General features: G+C 47.2%; 1 protein-coding gene across 1 annotated transcript in view; it reads right to left on the minus strand.

Moving 5' to 3' along the window:
• The window catches only part of T265_10798 (hypothetical protein), a gene marked incomplete at both ends in the record, with an annotated part of 29,354 nt that overhangs the window by 1,461 nt on the left and 11,407 nt on the right, over positions 1-16,486 (minus strand). Inside the window, one exon of the mRNA XM_009177270.1 lies at positions 15,550-16,035. Within this exon, the coding sequence (XP_009175534.1) occupies positions 15,550-15,659 (110 nt within the window). The remainder of the gene's footprint in view (positions 1-15,549; positions 16,036-16,486) is intronic.

Consider the following 16,486-nt stretch of genomic DNA (forward strand, 5'->3'; position numbering starts at 1 on the left):
AGGAAGGCCACGGAGAACCAACAGATGAAAAACAACGAGCCCCCGTACTGCAATTAATCGTATTACCAGGCGGTCGGGAGGTATAGTCTCACTGTCCTCTGCGATAGGAATGTGAGGGTTGTAAGACGTCTCCTTCAGACTACCAGTAGGTCCATATTTACGGAAGCAAAGATACTGCCTCCAATTGAGGGAGGACGAGTTAGAAAAGGTCAACCGTAAAAGCCGCACTACCCCGATCTCCTTACGGTTGATCGTGATCGCCGCCTCATTATTCAATACGAGTAAAATACTTCGAAAACCTGAGTCTGGTGTAGCTCAAAAGGCTGCGCGCGGCCGAATTAGGAGTCAGAGAGCTACGTCTTACTCCATGTACCTTCGAGGTAAGCCAGCGCCCTGCAACCAAGCGGGTCAGATATTTGAGTCACTGGCTCCGGGAAATGTCCCTGAAAGAAAACCTAACAACCGCTGCCTCACAGCTCAGACTTAAAACAGAGGATGTGTTTATTGTTGTTACTGGGGATGGACGCACAGCGGCTGCAGTAGAGCCTGACTCCTAGTGTCAGGAGCTGCACAGAGAGGTTATTCACATTGGAAAAGGGTAAGATGGAAGGAAGAATACGTTAACGTGCAAGTGAGATGTCAGCGGTCGCTAATTTCAGCTTGCCCGCGCTGTTACAAGCAGCAAGAGAGACGAGCCGATTAATGGTTCAACGCAACGGCCGATGATGCATGACAATATTTTTAGCGCCCATGGTTGCACGCGGGCTGCAATACCCTCAGGACACACCTACACAAGAGGATTATTAGGGCCCCTATCCGAAGTTTTTAACTCAAATGCCTAGACAGCAAGGCAGTGCCACATTTATTACAAACTACAACCTTGAGGGTCAGGAGATGGGCGAGATGGCCCAAGTGGTTAGAGCGCGAATTTACTGACCGGAAGGTCCGTGGTTCGAATCCGACCTCCGCCACTCGACTTCCCCTGTCTAGGCTTGGGCAACCTGGCAGTATCTCAGCCCTCGTGCTTCCTTCAAGTGGTATGGCAGCTAGGCACCGGAAGGGTGTTACAGCTGAACAATTTCTATCTATTCATCATCATCACCAGAGTCAGTTACATCAGTGTTGACACTGATGGTTCATGCCCTTATACCCGCAATTTTTATCTAATTATATTTTGAAGCTCTAGAATCACAAGAAGAGAGGGTGACTAAGAGGACTTGGTGGTGGCCTGTCGCAAGCAATCTGAGGTTCCCACATCTCAAAGTGCTCAATCAGACAGTCTGGAAAGAAACGCGAACGCTACTGACATCGATCAGCCGCCGTTTCTTGCAATGTTTCCAGCCAAGCACAGGTGGGGTCACGGGAAGGCGTACCGCATCAACAACATCCAAACTCTTTGTAATCTCTTTTGTACCCGTCTGCCAAGTCATACGTTGTCCATCTCTCGGTTTGCGCCATCCCGAAGGTGCCCAGAGGACATCACTTGTCTCGGCGGGCGGTGTTTCGGCGTACATAGTGGTGGCTGAGCCACCGCAGTTAATGGTGTTGGATGCTTTCCGCGATTGAAGTACCTGTTGCATGAGAAATACCCGCTTTCCAACTACCTTGTCACGGATTCACTGACACCATCCACACCGGCAACGCTTGAGGCATAGGTGTTTAAGGACCTGAAGACACTTCAAATCATCTGTCCACAGAGACCATGTTTCACAGCCATACAGCACAGCTATTACTGTAGCCTGACACACGCGACCCTTAGCACACAATGATATGACTTTTGACGCCCCACGCAAAGCAAATCATCAAAAGTGATACGGGCCTTAGAGAATCGTGCAATGAATTCGTCAGGCACATCCGTCAGAGATAATACATTTCCCACGGTATGCAGAATTCCACACAACCTCCGAAGATTCTCCTTTAATTGTAAGGGAACTGTTCAATGACTGCACATTACAAAGCATGATTGCACTTTAAGGGTGCTAGGCGCATGCCGAAAGGTGGTATGATGGTGGTCAGTTTATTCAACAGGGCTTGCGCTGCGGTTTCGTCTTCAAAGATGAGGACCATGTCTTGACAAGGTTCTCACCAGCAACAGTTTGAACACCGGGTTTTGAAGACCTTCAAGTATCGCTCCATTATATCACCAATGACAAAGTTCGGAAAGAATAGAGAGCGTCGACATCCTTGTCGGACACCACTTTTGGTAGGGAATATTTTGGAGAGCTCATCCTTCACTTTCACACGTCCAGAAGTATGCGAATATAGAGGCCGAATCGTGTTCACAAACTCTGGGGCATACTCCGTTGAGCAAGTGTGGTTGACAGCATTCACCGATCGACAGAATCGAACGCAACCTTGAAGTGAAGGAACAAGATTGTGGGTAGTCTGTGCATATGGCGTAGCTCTAATGCCGAACAGAATGTGAAGATATGGTCGACGCAGTTTTCATCCTTTCGAGACCGCGCTCTATGCTCACGGCGCAAGGATTCGCATGCCACCGTAAGAGCTTAAAAGCCTTGTAACAACGCGAATCAAACTAATACCTCTGTGGTTGCCATTCTCACTGGGAGTACTCTTCTTGAAGATGGGCACTACTGTCAACTCATCCCAGTTATCTCGAATGGTCCCTTTCTCTTAGATAGCCACAAGCTACACAAGCATTGACTGTGGGATTCACCGTCATCCCCGAACAAAGCAGGTAGAAGGTCGTCAGAGCCGGAAACACTTGACGTTTGAGTAGAGATATACTTCTGAGGCTGAAGGTTTCATGTTCATGTTCCCAGTCAAACTGGCCGGCACTCTGGAATAAAGGTAGCCGGCAGCCAGAGGAATTGTTGTCCAAAGCATTGTGCCTAGCGGTCCAGACGTTCTCCTTTGCCGGATATCAGAGCCATTCGGCTCCCTGATAGTTTCGCTGTCAAGAGGCTTCCGAGGACCAGTCGAACGAATCAAGTGGAACAGACCAAGGACGTTTCTGGCATTTTCCGCATGTTCCATTTCTTCGGCCTTCCGGGTCCACCAAGCTTCGCGGTCTTCACGGACACTCAGTTTTAACTGGTGTGCGGTGATGCAACAGGTTAAGTTTTGTTGTGGCCAGGAGGTATCTGTCGCCAGGATTCCAGCAAAGCCACAGTTCTATCAGTGATTGAGGTTGGCTGGTTGTACCGCAAACAGCATTTCCAGCGATGTAGATCTCTCTTCCCAGTGGCCCGTAACATGTAACATCCGACCGTTAGGTAGGCATTCGATGAGCCCGTTCTGAAAGTTTCGTTGGATTTCTGGGCCCACGAGCACTTTAACGATTTAGCGAGTTATGCGCGTTTTGTGTACATCTGAAAAGCACAATGAAAAGCAGCAGCGCACGAGTGCACGGTCGGAGTTTACGGAGAATCGGCAGGCAGTAATCGACCTTCACCACAGGTGATGGCGGGCACTAAGTCTTCAAGAGATTTCCGCTTTTCATGAAATTGACAGTGAAGAGGAACAGTCTGTGATCAGCACACATCTGAAGTAGACGGTTTTTGTTGTCCCTATGTTTCGTATCCGATCCAAAGTGACCATCTACTTGGTCGTTAATGTCAATACCAACCACAACGATGCCTGAACTTTTAGCCCATGGTAAAAGAGCACGTGGAGTGTCATAGAAACTACTTTCGGCAGATCCAGAGACAGTCAGTTGGGGCATTAGCAGACACAATAAACAGGGTGCGATGAACAGTGCGATGAACCTTTCTCGAATACGTCCCATAGACGTTGCCAAATGAAGCGCGCAGAGGCGACTAGCAACGGTATCCGATCAGAGGGGCGAGATGGCTCAGTGGTTAAAGCACGAAATTACTGATCGGGAGATTTGTGGTTCGAGTCCGACTTCTCTTATCTAGGCTTGAGCAACCTGGTAGTCATCATCATCATCATCGACAGCGTGACATCAGTGTTCAATACCGATGCTTCACTGACGTACAACAATGATTTATTTGAAAACCTCATTGTAAAGAAAAGAGTGAAGGTTGACGGGGAAGGGACTTAGTGCTAACTTACCACAATCATTCCGAGATGCTTACACCTCCAGACAATAACTCAGGCGGTCTGGATAGAAACTGACAACAAAATGAACGCCACTGACATCGGTTGGCAGCCATATCTTGTAGTGTCTCCAACCAGGCACAATGAGGATCACGCGGTCCCCATCCTGGAAGGCGAGTAGCATCCACAGCACCCAAGTGTTTCGTGATCTCCTTCATACTTCTCTGCCAAGTCAAGGGATAGGCCAAGTCTCATTCATACAATAAAAGAGCCCGTACTGTAGCTTGATACACACGTCCCCTGAGATTCAGGGATAAACCAATCTGATGACATAGGTGTCTCAAATTAACAAACGCGGCCTAAGCCTTGCAGATTCGTGCATGTACCTCATCCCAGACCTTCGGGTGACATGATAGCTAGGCACCGAAAGGGTGTTACAACTGAAAGATCCGATCAAGCGGAGAAACTTCCGCCCTGTTACTCAATACACTACCCACCTCTAACCATTGACCAAGCTGATATGAGGAATTCCGAGGGTTTCACACGGATATCATCCAGTATAACTCAACGAGTCACGGAAGCGAAAAAACGTCACACCACAGTAAAATTCAACCCTTTTGTGACGGCTCCATCCATTGACCAACCTGGTACGAATTTCCGTGGATGCAACATGGGCACCATGCAGTACAACCCAGTGTGCTAGTGAGGTACACAAACCATAGCACAACGATAAAGTTCAGTCTATTCAAGACAGTCACTCATAAAGGGATAGATGAGGAATGACTGAGTCTTAAAGGGAAAAACGGCCGACCGTCGAGCTGTTGACTATGATCAGTAGTGCATTACTCGATTCATTCGAAGTACTTCCGAAAACCTAGAGTTCAGTATTGTTCAAAAGGTATCTGCTTCGCGCAGTTGTACTGAGAGTCATCCGGGTGGGGCTCACACCCTAGAAAATCTCCCCATTGTTGAGTAGCTAGGATTTTTAGTTTACGGTACTGATGAGAGCCAACCTAAAACATCACAACTAATGTTCCATTGTTAAATACTTGCCCTCACATTCGGTGCAAGGAGTCAGTTCAATTGGAATTGGATTCGACTGTTTCCGAATGACAGCCCTTTAAACGGCCACTTTCATGAGGCCTTAGGCAAATCGTGGTATCGTGTTGCCTAACCGAGAGTAAGGGTTCAATCAGGTCTACGAGATGCTTCGAGATCTAACCTGAGTTGACTTGATTTTGTTCCCGGGTGCACCGATCTGCACGCTGAATTCATAGAAGTTTGTACTTCTTGCCATTCTGCACTCGACTAACGGCATACTTGAAGAGTGACCACTGGGAAGGCTGTTGATTGACTTCTTTGGTAGTTGGCTGTCAGACGCCCAACTTTACGTAAACAGGTAGGTTACTTCAAAAGCAAAGAAACGAGTCACGAGCATGCGCGGACTCTGTTCGATCTTTTAACCAGAGCTCATTGTGGAGGAAAAGTGTGCAATACCCACCTGTATTAGCTTCCAGCCTCCTGCTGAGCTAGGCTTTAGTGACCCAGAATGTTCAGATATGGCGCTACCTAGATCAGAATTCACTGGAACATAAGACAGAACAATTTATTTAAGTAATGTTTACGGGTGTTTCTGAATGGATTTCGCATGATGATGACATAAAACTAAAGCTGATCGTGGGACAGAAGAGATTGATAGGTCCATCTGTCCAGGTAGTTGTGTCCCTTCGGATGACTATCACACATTTACTACTAGTGTAACGGTGATACTGCTGATGGGGGAGGCATGCGAGTAGTAAGCTTTCTTCTTGTAAACCCACTTTGCGTCTCTTGAAAAGTGAGATCTATTACGGAATTAGGGGAGTCGCTTTGTAGCATTTGTTTGGATTTGAGAAACAGTCAATGAATATCCAGAAAAGTTTAGGAAGACGCGTCCAAAGAGAGGATGGATAGTGTTTTTGTAAACAAGATGCATATGAGAGTTTTGCTTCCCTGTCCAATAGTCTGTAGCCGATCAGTTGGCATTTACTAGTAAATAACTCCGCAGCGAAGGCCTTCCTTTCACTAGTAGTACTAGCAATCCGCGCTACTCCTATTCAACTTAAACAGCTTCCGTGGCGACGGGGTATGAATTTTTCGGCAGAGATGGGTATGAGAAATTGCAATGCGTCTATCACTGATCCACAAGTCCAAAACGTGAGCGCCAGGCGTTGAAGCGGATAGGCGACTGCTCATCTTTGATCACGAAAACACCTGATCAGCAACGAAGGATGATGACTAATGACTTTTACACAAATAATCTACAAACTTGATTGTGTGACATGGCTGAAACAGCTGCACCGGGCCGGTTATACGCTTCGTACGCCGTGTGACTGCGCCGTGCAAAAGAGCTTGCTAGGTCCCGCACCGACTGGAAGATGTAGGATGGGTAAAGTGGACCTCCATGAGAAGCATGAATAGTACAATAGTAATTATAATCGTACAGCTGCAACATCCTTTCGGTGGCTAGCTGCCATGTCACCCGAAGGAAGCACTGAGGCTGGGATACTATCAGGTTGCCGAAGCCTACACAGAAGTTGAGACGCAGAGATCGGACTGGAAACACGGATATCAGGTCCAAAAATTCACGCTCTAAACATTGGGCCATTTCAGCTGCATGAGAAGCATGAGCAGTTTAACGACGGCTCTTAACCGTGTTGGTTTTTTACGGCTGCGACCTTGGGGTAGCAGAGATCAGTGGCTACATACCATTGCCGAGATCGCGATAACTACCGCCCGGGTGTTGCTGCATCCATTAGCTTATCTTCAGCTCAGAATAAACCGTTTGACCCGTATCTTTTCATCAAACTTTATGGATCTTAAATGACCATCTTACTCATTTTGCAATGGCAACGTTCAGATGTTCTGGTTACCTCAGCCAACGTTCAGCTATTCACCACTGTGGTCAAAAAATCAAACTACTTTCTAAACGTGGCGTATTAAGCCAAAAAAGTTGTTCTTTTGCCGTTCCCGAAAGTGTGGTTCTCAACCGGCGTCTGTCCTTTCATTCTTTACTGCAGTGTTCTTTCCACATTGTCATGTGGCGGTCAGGTGTCGAAAGTTATTACTGGTTAGTGGACACAAACCGAAGTTTCAGTGAGGTTTGGTCAGGCTGAATTAGCAGTTGCTGCATCGGGCCACCAAAACGCGACGGAGGAAAAGTGAAGCCAAGAGTCCCGTTACGACCGGAGTTAAGCCCATCCCTCCTGTGATTGTGTAACTCGGTAAGCATGTCGTTTTTGGAAATGGGCACTATTAACGATTCCCCAGTTGTATGGGAGTTTTATTGCCCAGGCACAAGCAAACAGATCAATCAAACGCTGACTGAGGACGCCAACTCACCATTGAACAATGCGAGTGAGGTTATATGGACCAGGAATTCGGTGGTACATGGGAGAGAATATGCTATGACAAACCTCCGAGGTTATAAAAGGATCTCAGGTCCATCGTCCAGAGTTACACTGCAGTCCCAGAATCATCATCATCATCATCATCATCATCATCGACAGCATGACATCAGTGTTCAACAATGATGCTTCACTGCCCAGAATCCACATGGATGACAGCATGTGCACACGAAAAGTATTGTGCAAAGTGCTCGGCCGAGTTTCGTTCTGCACTCGGGAGTGTCGCGATACTTTTACTCATTTTTACATCATTTTACATCATTTCACGCAGAGGCGATTTCAAGAGACTGGCCTCACGGATCAAGTAAAGTAATCTTCAGGCATTCGCGGCTTTTTGTGCCTCCACAAGGCTTCACGGTCAGAGTGTACGCAAAGTTTTATTTGACATCTGTTAATTCGTCCGGCTGAGTTATGTTCGGAACCGGCGTGAACATTCCTCCGAAACCGAAATAGTATCACTGTTCTGTCTGATATCCAGTTCTTGAGCGGACCTGGTGTCGCTGCGTCACAGGTGAAACTCCCAACATCGTACAAAGATATGGCAATATCGTCCAAGTGTGGATTCACATCCGACGGTGAAACAGTTGGAAGAGATTCCAGACAATGACTGATAAATTCATCATCTGCTGGCCTCTCGGTCGCAACGCCATTTATCCATCCCTTACTTGATCCTGGAAAACGGAGAGAAGCGACTTCCGAAGAATATGTAGTCTAAATCCACACAAGTTTGCTAAAACGAGCGGCCGTCAGTTAATGATCCGCACCATCAATAACTGATTGCGATGTGACAAGTTTGGATTCGTGGTTGGCGTGCTGGTGGAGGACGTCGTTTGGCAAGACACCATCATTTTGGAGGCTAGTACTACATAAAACATCTGCGGTCAACAAATAGCTGAAGCACTGGTCTGTCAGTGTCTGTACGCGTCAAGCCCAACCCAAGAAGACCACATGAGTCTCAGATGCGCTAAGCCCGTCCACTCTGCATTCAGCTCTCCACGAACCACAATGATACCTGAGCTTTCAGCAAGTCGTAAAAAGGTGTCATATAACTTATCTTTGGTGTCAGAGCTCTAGTCAGCTCAGGCGTAAGCAGACATAATAGAAAACGATCAATTTGCCACGTGCGAGACTATTTGGCAGATGCAAGACGAACCGCAGAGGCGAACATCAACGGATATATAGTCAAGCAACTTTACTTCTGTCCAGTGACTCAGGACCACACAGACCCTTGAGCATCCTGCAAAGGTAGCCTCTGGATCCCCAGAGTTGCGCAGCTGATAGAGATTGGAGAGCGATGTGGGAGTTGGCTCAACCATTGTGCTTGCATCTTGAATTTTTACTTGATAGACAGCATAAGTAAATGTCAAGCGAGTCACTTGTGAGAGAAAGAGCAGCTTGTCGTTCTGCATGCATAAGAGTTAGAAGATTGAAAGCGGCCAGATAGACCGGGTGTTGACGATTGAAGGTTGATTTCTAAATGCATAAGTTTGTCGACGCCTGCCGATGCTGCAACCAAGACCGATGCCAGACGAATGAAGTCGTCAGTCCTAGCGGATCGGCCCACAAGAGGCTATCCATCGGGTATGGGAGGGGAAAGAAAATGTGAAAGAGAAAGCGAAACGTCGGCAGTAGTCTGTTTTCGCTTACCTGCCCTGTTGTACGCAGCAAGTGGGGCGACAGTACGGATGAAACCACGTGACGGTCGATGTGGTATGGCGATTTTGTTCGTTGTATGAATGATTGTTCTACCTGGACTCCTTATTGAGAAGATCAGCAAGGGAAGCTATGCACTGAAGGCAACTTGGATGAATGCGCGATATTGAACGCACGAGTGGGCTATGCATGACAATGTCTCTAGCCATTAACGTATCCCGTCTCCGGGCTCTCATTCTGGAAGGCGGCAATAACTAGCAGGCCGGGCTTGCTGGTAAGGACTTTCACGCTTTGTTGCCAAGTCACTGACCGCTGGCTCGACTGAATTTTTCTCGTGGTTGGGCAAAAAGGGTCCTTCGAGGAATTCAGTCAACTGACATACGGAACACACAACCAAGTCAGCGCAGCTATCGAGTGTGATCAGCTCACTTACTGTGAGAGAGTTATTTCTTCCGAAAACCTTTCGATGTATTTTAGCATTACCTATCCGGTATCCTCCCCAGACTAGGACAATGCATCATCATCATCATCATCATCGACAGCATGACATCAGTGTCCAACACCGATGCTTCACTGCCGTAATTGCACATACACAAATAAACTCATGCCACATCGGCCGTCGCGTGGTGCCATCAGCCGGGTCGCCTTACTTGCTGCATACAGCAGGGCGGTTAAGCGAAAACAGGCTACTGCTGACGCCTCCCTTCTTTCTCCTTCACATACTTTTTCTTCCCCCTCTCCCCACCCCATTAATAACTCTCTCCTTGTAGGCCCAGCACTTAGGACTGATGACTCCGTTCGTCATGCATCGGTTTTGCGTGCAGCATCTGCTCGTCACATGGTGCCGACATCTTCAGGAATCTCCAAATCAGTCCTCAAGCCTCGACACCCACTCGTTCAATGTTCGCACTCTGAAGCAAGCAGGACAACAAGCTGCTCCTGCAATCACACTGGACTCGCTTGGGATTGATGTGTGCTGTGTCTCAGAAACTAGGACAATGCTCAGATGACCAAACGCCGAAAGATTTCTGACACCTTCAGTGCGCAGTGTTCAGGCTCCTGACCCACATTATGGATTGCGCCACATCATTGTAAACTCGACCCTTGACAGATACGCTGGTTTCACGCCTACGCCACAAGTGATGCAGGTTCACAAAAGCTGATCTGACGTTCCCAATTCGGATGGAAATACCACCTTTGGTGAGACGACCAGGGCTGACACAGCTGCCCAGGTGGACAAAATTGCCTACTACCTCGATGAGCTCATCCGCAGGCATGGGATTAGGGTTTGAGCCGTTCCAGTTTTCAAGCCGCACCTTAAAGTTTGTAGGTGTGAGGTGTAAGCTATACGATGTTGAGGTTAAATACATGGAACTTTGAGTGACGCATAGATTCGACAACCCGGAACATCACAAGAATTGTGTTCAAAATTCTACGGTACCATTTACAAAAAGGTAAGCAGACGTATACAAGGAACCTGAATTGTTCATATTCGTGTCGTCAACTGTCACTGACCGGCACAGTGCAGTGTCAACGTCCACACACCAATGGCGAGCGGAATGTTCGCTCAGTAATGTGCATTGCGGTCGTCCTTTCTGACAACAGTCTCGTGATTCTGACTGACGGTGCGATTACAAGGAACTCATGAGAAAACAAGTAAAGGTAGCCTCAGCAAAGGGGACAGGTGGGTCAGTTGCCCACGGACACACAGGCAAACACACAAGTGTCGGACGGGACGACCTTTGCGGCAAGGAGTGGCGGATATAGATGGGCGAAAAACTGGTGACCGAAAGTACATGGGCAGAGTAAGCAAATGAATGGAGGAATCATCATGAGTTCAAATTAGATTCAAAATACCATGAGGCAGAATTATTTAGATGTTGTCTGCATTACAATGGTGTTAGACCAAACGAAAACAGATATCGTTGGCGCATTCGACATCTGTCAGTGAATGGCCTGGGAAGAGTGGAATAGGAGTCTTGCCTTAAACTACCTGAGTAGTGAACTCAGGAGAGAGCTTCATGTACGCCTTCAGGCGACCTTAATAAGGGTCAAGAATACATGGGAGACACCCTTGCTCCGTAGATACTGTTATAGTGAGGATCCAGAGTTGAAGGCAACTTTCAAGTCAAGGAAGATTGCTGGAAGCAGTGTAGCTACTCCAGAATCTGACGAAGGGTGAAAATGTGATCGATGCATCCTCTTGGGGGAACTCAACACGGTATTCACGAATGTCTCTCCTTGTGATCAGTCAAACTTCAAAGGATAAAACGATAGAGCATCTTCGATGCTACAACTACTAGGTTTACAAACAGCGTCCGTGTACCCTCTCGAAGAAGCGGACGACTGTTGAGTCACCACATTCTCTCTCTTCTTCTCTTCAATGAAGCATTGGTGCTGAACACTGATGTCATGCTGTCGATGATGATGTTCTCCGCATTCTTTGAAGAGGACTGGATGCATTCGCCCGTATCCACTACCTCCAGAAGCTGTGTTGCAGGAGAGCAGCTAGATTGGTCTTCGAAGTTTTCGGCCCGTATTTCTAGCCGGCGTTTTTGGGAGTGAATTAAAGGGCCACCGTTTTCACCGATCGCTTCAGTGACCGTCGATTTCCTAGGACAAGCCGATCGTATTAATTAGTATAGGCCAGGGCTGTTTCGAGTAGCAAAAGCTTTCTCCGTCTCTCGAGGTTCCGATGTTCAACAAAGTTCTAAATCTCTCCTTAGGCTCTTCACTGTTTGGCATCTGAGGGATTTCCGTGCGCCGCCGTACTCTGCTTGTTGGTAGGGATTTCCTAGCATCAATCACGACTAGCGATCTTGACTCTATCCAGTAGTCAGTTGATCGTATCGGAGAAGCCAAACAGACAGCGCTAAACACCGCTAGCAAAGCTCCTTCCACGAAGTTTAAGCCAGTGTAGCCCGTGGGGTCATTGCAGCACTCAAGGCCGACCACCACCTCAAGGAAGCCGCTTTATGTTGGGTATACATGGGCTTAGATACTGCGGTGCGCCTAGGGCTAGACAGGAGGAAAATCACGCTCACCGTCCAAAATCTTCGGCTCAAAGACCTGTCAGCAAGGCAATGGTGTTTTGCGGGACATACCAGTGCATATTCTTTGAAGACGAAGACGCCACGTCTGTTCCATCACCAACGTGGGGGACCAGGTGACTGTGTTGGTCATCTAAGCATTGATCACATCGATAGTCAGAGTATAGCTCAATGGGTTACAAAGGCGCATATACTGTTACACCACGCTAAGGTCAAGTCTCTACGGCAATGCGTGCGTTGACTTCGTCGGAGCTAATACAACTTCGGAGACAGGTTGTGCAACTTCCAGCGTCACTCCTCGAATCCTTGCAGGCAGCACAACTGCAGTTTATGGGTGCAAAGCACAAACTAGAGGACTGGATAACCGTCGTTAAGTTTTCTAGTAATTCTTCCTGCTTTTACAAGAAAACAGGAGCAATGTCATTGGCATATTCCAGGCTGACATGGTCATTGACCAGAAATATCTAGTTTTAAAGAATTTCCAGGATTCGTCTCATTACGTCATCAATGGCGAAACCAAGCAAAAGTGGAGTGGGCACCCCTGTTTGTAGAGGAGCTTTTGGAGAGCTCCACACACACTTCCACGCGATCACGAATATACGGGAACAAACAGTGTAGGATAGTTAGGTAGTGTTAGGGTATAACCAATTGTATGAGCATTGTGAACTAAATGTGAAGACCTGGTCCACACAGCACGTTACTGGTTAGGATCCTGCTTAACGTTCTCGGGTCTAGTCTTCGTAAGATGACCTAGAATAAGCGACCAAGAATTTGGTTGCAATGGGGGTCAAACTAATTCATCTGTCATCGTCACACACTACGATCACCGTGTTTGAAAATGGACATCACTATCGAATCACCCGAGTTAGCTGAGACGGTCTCTTCAACCCAGGTAGAGACAAACAAGTTAGCCACGCATCGACTGAGGATTTCACCCAGCATTTTGAAGGGTTTTGAGGAGCAGCTTCTAGTAGCAATCAACAGTGGAATCTGTACTGTCCGAAAGAAATTTCAGTAGGTGGTTCTGGTAGGCTTGTTTTACATCAAGATTCAGGAGCTTCTTAGTAGCCAAGTGAGGTGTGCGAATCATTGAAAGGCGCAATGAAAAGCAGTAATGAAGAAACACGTGATCGGAATCCACATGCATGTTCCAGAAGCGAGAATCGGTAATTGATTAACACCACACAGCTAGTGGCGATGTTGGGAGTTGGTTTGCGTGTCGGGGTACCATGTTGCCAAGCGGCTTAGGTTGTTTTGGAGGTTAGTGTCGAACAGAAACAGTCTGTGGTCAGCATATACTTTCACCATTTTCCGTGTGTCTCGATTTCAGTCCAAGACGACTGTCCAAATAAACCTCAGCAGCGCCGATTCCATTCCCTTGTGCGCTCTTATGCCTGACAAACAAAATATTCTGGCTATTAGCGCGGCACAAAACGGCGCCCAAAACGTCGTAAAAAATCTCCTTTGAGTGTGTCGAAGATAGTCTGTTGGAGGCAGTAATTACTGGCGCGTTTATGATATTCTCACAGATGCTACAGAACCGACTGAAGAGAACCGACTATCGAAGGTCAATCTTCCTAACAGAGCCTCTCCAGTTCGGTGGCTCAGAACAATACCAACCCTAAAAGAACCAGGGACAGCGGCCGCTGGATCATCAGAGGTGAGCAACCTGAAGCATACGGAATTTGGTGACGTCAGTTTAACAGCAATACTTGAGAGAGAGAAATCATAAACAGAAAGCGAGTCCGTTGTACAAGCAAGAGCAGTCTGGTGTCTGTCTTCTAAGAGGCTGTCAGAAGTGATCGTCGGTGTTTGGAGAATGATTTCGAAGTCTCTGCAACGATGGTGGTCGAAATATTGCAACTAACGACAATGGGTGGCGAACGGATCTTTCAGTACCGAAGAACGGGCCTACGGAGGGCACCAGCAGTGGGATGAGAAGAATATGAGAGTGAAAAAGGGGACGTCAACAGTACCCTGTTTTCGCTCATCCACCTTGTTGTATACAACAGCAAAGGCGACCGGTTGATGACACCACGCGACGGTCGACTTCGCATGAGATTATTTGCAAATGTGTAATTCATTGTTGTACGTGGGATCGGATAGTGCCAGGGCTCCCGGACCTACGCAGGAGGATGATTTGGGTCCTCAACTAGGGTATTTGGCTCAAAAAGCCCAAATACAAAACAGTGGTGTTTGGCGTAAGAACGTCAGATCAGCCTACAATGTTAAGGAGCAAACGGCCACATATAATTAAACACAATCAAACCTCTACCCATTGACCAACCTGGCACGATGGGGTCTCAGTACCACACGTGCATCTCGCAATATAGCTCAACGGGTTGTGGAGGTGAACAGACTGCCAAACCACGGCATCACATTCATTGCGAACACACCTTTTGAAAATGGGCAAAACTACCGAATCACCCCAGCTGGTTGGGACGGTCTGTTTTTTTTCAGAGGTGATAAGTTAGACGAGCACAGACTGAGAATTTCGCTTCCATTTTCAGACATAACAGTTGGGCGTTATTCAGAACCAATAGTTTGGTGACGCTTGATGGGCACGATGCATTCGTTTATCTCGAAAGTCATCAGGTTCCAACTCCACTGTGGGTTGGTAACTCGGCTGAACAACTAAATTGTTGTTGAGTGTTCAACCCAACGATTCAGGAGTTCAAATAGCAAATGGCCACGCATGTTCCAACCTCTAAACTGGAGGACCTGGAGACCTCTAATGATCGATTAAACTAGCATGACAGACTGAGAGTGTCAAGTGTCCCCAGTATAGCTCAATGGGTCATGGTGGGTCACCGTCACAATATCGTCTTAACGGGTGCAACGAAGTAAACCCAATATTCCTGAGAAATTGACTTCGGAGTGACAAAGCTTCCTCCGGAACTTTAGTTGCCACGTAGTAAGGTTTGGAAATGTCGTGGTGAATGTAGACTACTTACTTAGGGCGTTGATCTAACCATGACAGTAAGACCGTCTAACACTGCTACCATTGTAGCACCAATCCGTCCTAATCACTTTGTCTCAGAATGAAAAAACACTCGGTGCCTAACTGCAATGCCAGTCGAAAGAAGCACACGGGTTGAGATACTACGGCGTTGCCCAGGCCTAGACGGGAGCAGTTAAGGTACTGGGGTTGGGTTCGAACAACGGATTTTTGTCAGCAATTTCACAACTTGACAATGGACTACCTTAGACTTTCTCACAAAATGACTAGTAACAATCGATTATGACATCGGATAAATGGAGAACGATATAATTTCCTCTGGTTTGAGCTAGACGGAAGCAACTCAGCTGATGTGCAGAACACCAAACGAAAACCTTAAGCACACCGGGGAAAATAAAAGATTGCATGTTAAACCCACCTGAAGTTGCGACTGGAGGTAACAATCAATTTCGCGCCCGTCCACACATCGTAAGCGAAGCCGCTGTCCAGTGGACGCGACATTGAGCACAGTACCAACGACACAAACATCACGTCCAACTAGATTCGGAAGCATGGCCCCGGTAACTCGAAAACGTGCGCCAATCGTTCGATCCATTTTACTTAAAATGCGACGAGTGCGTTAGTGGTTGCGTAACTGCTTTTAATAAAAAACGAAGTCTAGAGGTAGTGGTTTTATTTAAGGCGTATAGTACAAATAAATTAGATCCTAAAGCCTAATCTACGAAGACACTCTTTATGAGCTTCAATGTACTGTGTACACATGGATTCACCATTTTCTAAAATGCATTGGTCACGTAACAAACGAGTTTCCGGACAAGCGCAGCAAGGTTTTAGAGGTCTTCCATCTTCACCAAGTGGCAAAGATGACGCATCTTCTCCAGCAGTTTCCGACATTGCTGTGACACTGAAACAAGGAAGGAGAGGGTTATTAGAGCTCGGTCAATGAGAACGTTCGCCAAAAATTGTTGTCCCAATCCGCACAACGGTGCTGCCGAGTTGAATCTAGTAGCTATGGTAAGTCGAAGTTATACAACAAACCGCGTGCTCAAAATCCGCAGACATTCCCATGCTAAGCTCAATATCTTCCGGCTTTAGTCCCAAATTGTCGCACAGCAGCTGTCGACAGGCTACAAGCTCCTATGAAGAGTCATCTACAGCTGTGTAAGACGCACCAGGAAATCCGGATTAGGTGCAACGGTATGGTCATGTCCATACCTCCCAATGCACATAATGCCAACAATAGTTAAATGTGGGCATGTGGCATTTACCGTTTTGTAGAGTTCCAGCAGCTGAGATGGCTCAACACCGCTGTTCTCTGAAGAGTAACGTATTAGGGGAGTGGCACTCACGCTCCT

This window comes from Opisthorchis viverrini (genome assembly GCF_000715545.1).
Source record: "Opisthorchis viverrini unplaced genomic scaffold opera_v5_408, whole genome shotgun sequence".
NCBI classification, from domain to species: domain Eukaryota; kingdom Metazoa; phylum Platyhelminthes; class Trematoda; order Opisthorchiida; family Opisthorchiidae; genus Opisthorchis; species Opisthorchis viverrini.